Raw genomic sequence first — 5,270 nt, forward strand, 5'->3', positions numbered from 1 at the left:
CAGTAACTGAGCTGCATGATAGAGACACTGAAGATTTACAGTAAATGATTCCAATTAAACATCTTCTCTGTGCAGTGGTTAACACTAGTGACCTGCAGGAGCGTGGACTGAGCAGGGGCGTGCACAGCAGCACAGACCAGCCCTCTGATCCAGTTCAGGTTCTGTTTTTAACAGGCTGATCTCTGCTGTGTGCGCAGCTCTTCTCTAACTGCAGTAAGCGCTCCATAGTGAAGCGCCTGAGGTCGAAGGCCCCCACCTGCTTCAAGGAGAGGAACATCAACGTGTGTGGAAACTCTCGGGTGGAACAGGGCGAGGAGTGTGATCCTGGCCTGCTGCACATCAACTCGGACAGCTGCTGCACCGCTGGCTGCAAGCTGCGGCCTAGAGCTCAGTGCAGGTCAGACTTCCACACACAGCTCCACACTGGGGAGGTGTTTACTGGGCAGTTATTAGGAACACCCGTCTCATGCCCTCATCCTCCTCTCAACAACCGTCTGTGTGTGTTCAGCGACAGGAACAGCGCATGCTGTAAAAACTGCAGGTTCGAGTCTGAAGGTGAAGTGTGTCAGGAGCCCATCAACGCCACCTGTAAAGGACGCTCCTACTGCACAGGTCTGCTCACAGATGTGTTTAATAGATGCTGAGCAAAGGTGTGACTGCCTCGTCCAGTCAGATCTGCCGACTGGTCCTGGTGTCTCATGTCTGCTGTGTGTTCGTGTGGACAGGCAACAGCAGCGAGTGTCCTCCTCCAGAGAACGCCCCAGATACAACAGGGTGTTTGGACAGCGGCGAGTGTCTGAACGGAGAGTGTGTGCCTTTCTGCCAGGCTGTCCTGAAACTGCAGCCATGCGCCTGCAACGGTACGAAGCTGTTAGTGTAGAACTGCACTAATCAGTCCCTGCATAGTGACAGTGGATGAGTTGGCTTTCAGCCTTGTTTAGCTCCTCGTTTTGGTTTTGCAGCACATTTCCTGCCCCTGACGAGCCACAGTCCACTCCCTGCCACAGATACGGCGACTAGCCTGCAGACTGACTTGCTGTATAACTAACAACTGCTTCTTTCTTCTTCACAGAAACCAACTCGTCATGTAACGTGTGCTGTCGGAACGGCAGCGGGGTGTGCGCTCCGTATCAGGACAAAGCAGGCAACTTCCTGTTCCTGCGTAAAGGCAAACCCTGCACTGTGGGCTTCTGTGACGGAGCCGTAAGTTTCACCCACACACCGTTTCTCCTGAAGCACAGCTCTTTACAGCAGGGTGCGTAAATGAGTGGATGCTGTTGCTTCTGCAGGGGAAGTGCAATAAGCAGGTGCAGGACGTGGTGGAGCGACTGTGGGACTTCATCGACAAACTGGACATCAACACGTTCGGGAAGTTTCTGGCTGACAACATCGTGGGTTCAGTGGTGGCTTTCTCTCTGCTCCTGTGGGTTCCCTTCAGCATCCTGGTCCACTGTGTGGTGAGTGTGCACACCTCAGTCAGGACTAACACACCTGCCCCAGTCGATCCCGGTCAGGACTCGTTAAACTCTGTGCCCCAAAGGTGGGAAAGTAAAACCACTGTGACCGAGTCACTCAGATACTAGAGCCTGTTTACCCTCCCAGCATCAAGGGAGGAGACTGAGTTATTGTGTTACAACGACCCAAATCATCAGACTCAAACACCGTCCCCCGTCGCTGTGAGGTTGCAGGTCCTCACTACAGAGACGTCTCCCTCCTCTGCGCACCTCGCCATCTCAGTGTCGGCCCCTCAAACCAGACAAAATGTTGTGCCCCCCTTACTAACAACACGTCTGTGTGATGATACAATCTTATCCATGTCCTTCACATTTGAAACATCTTTCTCACTCTAGTTCTCTTTGTACTTTCAGGACAAGAAGATGGATCAACAGTATGAACAGACCACCAAGTCGCTGTTCTTCCCCAGTGTAACTATTTACTCTGTATTTACAGTGATGTGTGTTTAGTAAACTGCTTCTCATCTGGCTCTAGAGTCATTTCAACAGTCTGCTCCTTTACCTGTGCAGCAGGACTGACTCTGACTCTTCATTTTCCCAGAATGCTGAGCTCCTGAGCAGCCTGGAGTCTGCGTCTGTTCGGATCTTCAAACCTCCACACTTCCCCACCACCACCACTGCCGCCCACCTGCGTTTCCACCCATCCGGCCCCCAGCAGACTAGCACCCCCCCAGTCTCCAGCTCTGACCCTAGTTCTGGACCTTGTCACGCCCCCCCTCCTCTGGACAGCCCCCGTATGGCCACCATCCAGGAGGACCCCAGCTTTGACTCCCACCTGGACGAGGAGGCTCTGGAGGAGGCGTTTGGGCGGCCGGTGGGGGTGGCTCAGCGCTCCTTTGAGGACCTGACAGAGGCACGAGGCGCAGCGAGAAGACGAAGCTGTTCCGACTGCAGAGACAACATCATATCAACACCAAGGAGACGCAGTGCTGAGAGGACGGGCTGTAGGGAACCGGCTCCCGTCAGGTACCTCCACCCGGGGTACCTGACGGGAGCTTGGGGGGGGGTCTGGCAGTGGAGGCATTTACAGTCTGAGATGTGTTTTAAACTGGCCCTGTGCTGAAGAGCGCTGCACTGTCGTCTCGTTTCTGCAGGAACACTGATCCGAACAAGAGCTACAACAGAGACCAGAGAGCAAATCCCGGATCTGGTGCACGTCTGCCTGAGTCAACAGTAAAAATCTCTTTGGAGTCGAAGTGACTGAAGAGAAGAACTCCGACTTTAACACATGACGTCTGACACATGTATCTGCTACAAGCCTCCGCTTTTTACTGTCTGTAGTAGTTTAACAAAAACCCCGTCCGTCCTCAGTCCCTCAGCTGGGTCCGTCCTCTGTCCCTCAGCTGGGTCCGTCCTCTGTCCCTCAGCTGGGTCCGTCCTCAGTCCCTCAGCTGGGTCCGTCCTCAGTCCTTCAGCTGGGTCCGTCCTCTGCTGCTGAAACTGCTGCACCTGGAGCTGGTGTCACATTGTGTTAGCTGGTAGTAACCACGTTTGCCGATTCTCACACTCAGTCAGCAGCCTATCAAAACAAGGTGACTGCAGGTGAGCGACTTGGCTTTTTGCAGCTGTCAAGGCCAAACTGCACTGAAAGTCAGCGGCAGGTGATTTAAAATGCACCGGTTGTTTTTACAAAACCAGATACTCACCGGTGTGTGTGTCAAAGTGCCTTGATGGACTCAACCTGGAAAACAGCTGCTGTAAACAACCAGTTAGTGTTCGTGATGTGTAAATTACCATCAGCTCCACTGACGACTGGAGACTGATGGCGACAAGTAAACGTCAGCACAAGGTCAACGACTTTACTGTTACACATGTTTCTGTTACGAGTTTATGGGAAACAAACGACATCTGAGTTTTTAAAGTCTCAAATATCTGAAGGGAGTTTGGCCGGAGACAGCGTGAGCACGTGAACGGTAATCACTCCCCACATAAAATTAAAATACTGTGTAGATGTTAGGTCTTTAGATCCTGGTGGCCCCGGTCATTTATGAGCAGTGTAATGAAACAGAACATGTCCAAGTCTTTCTGAATGTTTAGTATTTGTTCTGTTATCACAGCTGTTTTACTTCGTCATTCATCACTTAGATCTCCTCACCACGACGTTAGGGTTAGGGTTAGAAACCAGTTAGTACATGTTGATACACAGATAATACAGTTATTAAAGGGACGTGTGGCTCAGGGATGGGATGAGCTGTTTGTATGTAGAAACAGCTGATTATAAAGTAGTCACTAGTTTCAGCCCTAATTTATGTAATAATGGCCCCTAATGTACAACCAGTGAATCATAAAAGAAAACTAACTAAACCAAACCAAAATGCAGGAAACTGGAAAAGAAGACAGGAAATAAACATTTGGTCTTCCACACTTTCCTCATTATTCACGTGTCATAGATCATCATAACAATTATCGATTATTTTTAATATAAACACCAAAGCCCAGCGTTTAACCTCTAGAGTCCCTGCGTCCTCATATGAGGACCGCACAGCTTGGGTTTCCAAAGCTCAGGACTCTAGAGGTTAAAGGAGACTTCATTCCAAACTTCTGTCAAAGTGAGGCTGTTACAGCCGTTTCTTTCAGGTCAAACCACCTGGTTTCACCAGAACACTCAGTGTTTGGTACCAGGAGTTTGTTTGTTGTTAATATTTTATTTTTTGTGTCATGTTATTTTATTGCCAGTTGGACTCTTTTTTGTAATGACAATCGGTGAGAGCTCAGCACCTTCTCTTCCTCTGTGGTGTTAAGATGCACTAGTCAGTATTTTGGTGTGTGAGTCCTGTGCACTGTGATGTGTGGCTGTGTGTTGGTATATGCAAATGATGCTTTTTCATATTCTGAACCTTCACTGAGCATTAATCTGTGTCAACGTGGTGACCTGTCAGTCGGACACGGGACATTTGACTGTTTTACTGTCTGTTCATGTCGTTGGATGCTGATGAAAAATAAACGTTTCAGCTTCTGCTGGGGCTCAGTATCATTTCATCACATCTAGTCAGTTTTTAATCCTTTATTGAAAGAGTTAATTTCCAGAAATGGCAGGTAATGAAAATTAAAAATAAAAATGCCAGAAATGTACAACACTCTGTACTGGATGTTTTGTGAGAAATGTCTATATAACCCCGACCCCTGGACAACCGCCAATCACAGAAGAACTGTCCTGATTAAAACCAGTGAAAAGATGTGAAACATTTCCTGATTCCAGCTTCTCAGACGATCTGCTGCTTTTCTTTGTTTGCATCACAGTAAACTGAATCTGTTGGGTCAAATACAACAAGATCATTTAAGACGTCACCCTCTACAAATGAGTAACGGACCAACTGGTGACGAATCCTGCTGCCGGTCTGTTAACCTACAAGCTTACAGCCCTGATGCTAGGGAGCTTCTGCTAGCTTAGTGAAGACCCGACACGTAGAGAGCTCATTAACCAGGCAGTGCTAATTATTCACAGCCAATCTGATCTGCTACTGGCAAGGTTCGTCACATCAAACATCAGAGGCTGCTGCCTGCAGGCGAGAAAGTTGTCAAGAGCTCAGACTTCAGCAAAAACTCACTGTAAATGAGGAACCTTTTTTCCCCTGAGGGAGGATTGTGACTCAGAACAAGCTCATAACTGGAAGTCAGGTCAACGTCTCAGTCACGGGGGTTCTGTCATGCTGAGGACCACACTCACACCAACACCTGTTATTAACCAGGTATAACTATAGTTATTAACCATTTTGTCAGCACTTCCTGGTAGCTTACCAACAATATCATGAATTA

The 5,270-nt window shown here is 48.8% G+C and overlaps 1 protein-coding gene across 1 annotated transcript in view; it reads left to right on the plus strand.

Annotated features, from left to right (window-relative positions):
* The window catches only part of adam17b (ADAM metallopeptidase domain 17b), an 8,774-nt gene extending 6,232 nt beyond the window's left edge, over positions 1–2,542 (plus strand). Inside the window, 8 exon segments of the mRNA XM_020624661.1 lie at positions 198–397; positions 509–612; positions 726–860; positions 1,073–1,203; positions 1,290–1,457; positions 1,869–1,925; positions 2,056–2,365; positions 2,368–2,542. Coding sequence (XP_020480317.1) covers positions 198–397; positions 509–612; positions 726–860; positions 1,073–1,203; positions 1,290–1,457; positions 1,869–1,925; positions 2,056–2,365; positions 2,368–2,447 — 1,185 coding nt within the window. The 3' untranslated portion in view covers positions 2,448–2,542.
* The last annotated feature ends 2,728 nt before the right edge of the window (positions 2,543–5,270 follow it).

This window comes from Monopterus albus, unplaced genomic scaffold (assembly GCF_001952655.1).
Source record: "Monopterus albus unplaced genomic scaffold, M_albus_1.0 scaffold334.1, whole genome shotgun sequence".
Taxonomy (NCBI): domain Eukaryota; kingdom Metazoa; phylum Chordata; class Actinopteri; order Synbranchiformes; family Synbranchidae; genus Monopterus; species Monopterus albus.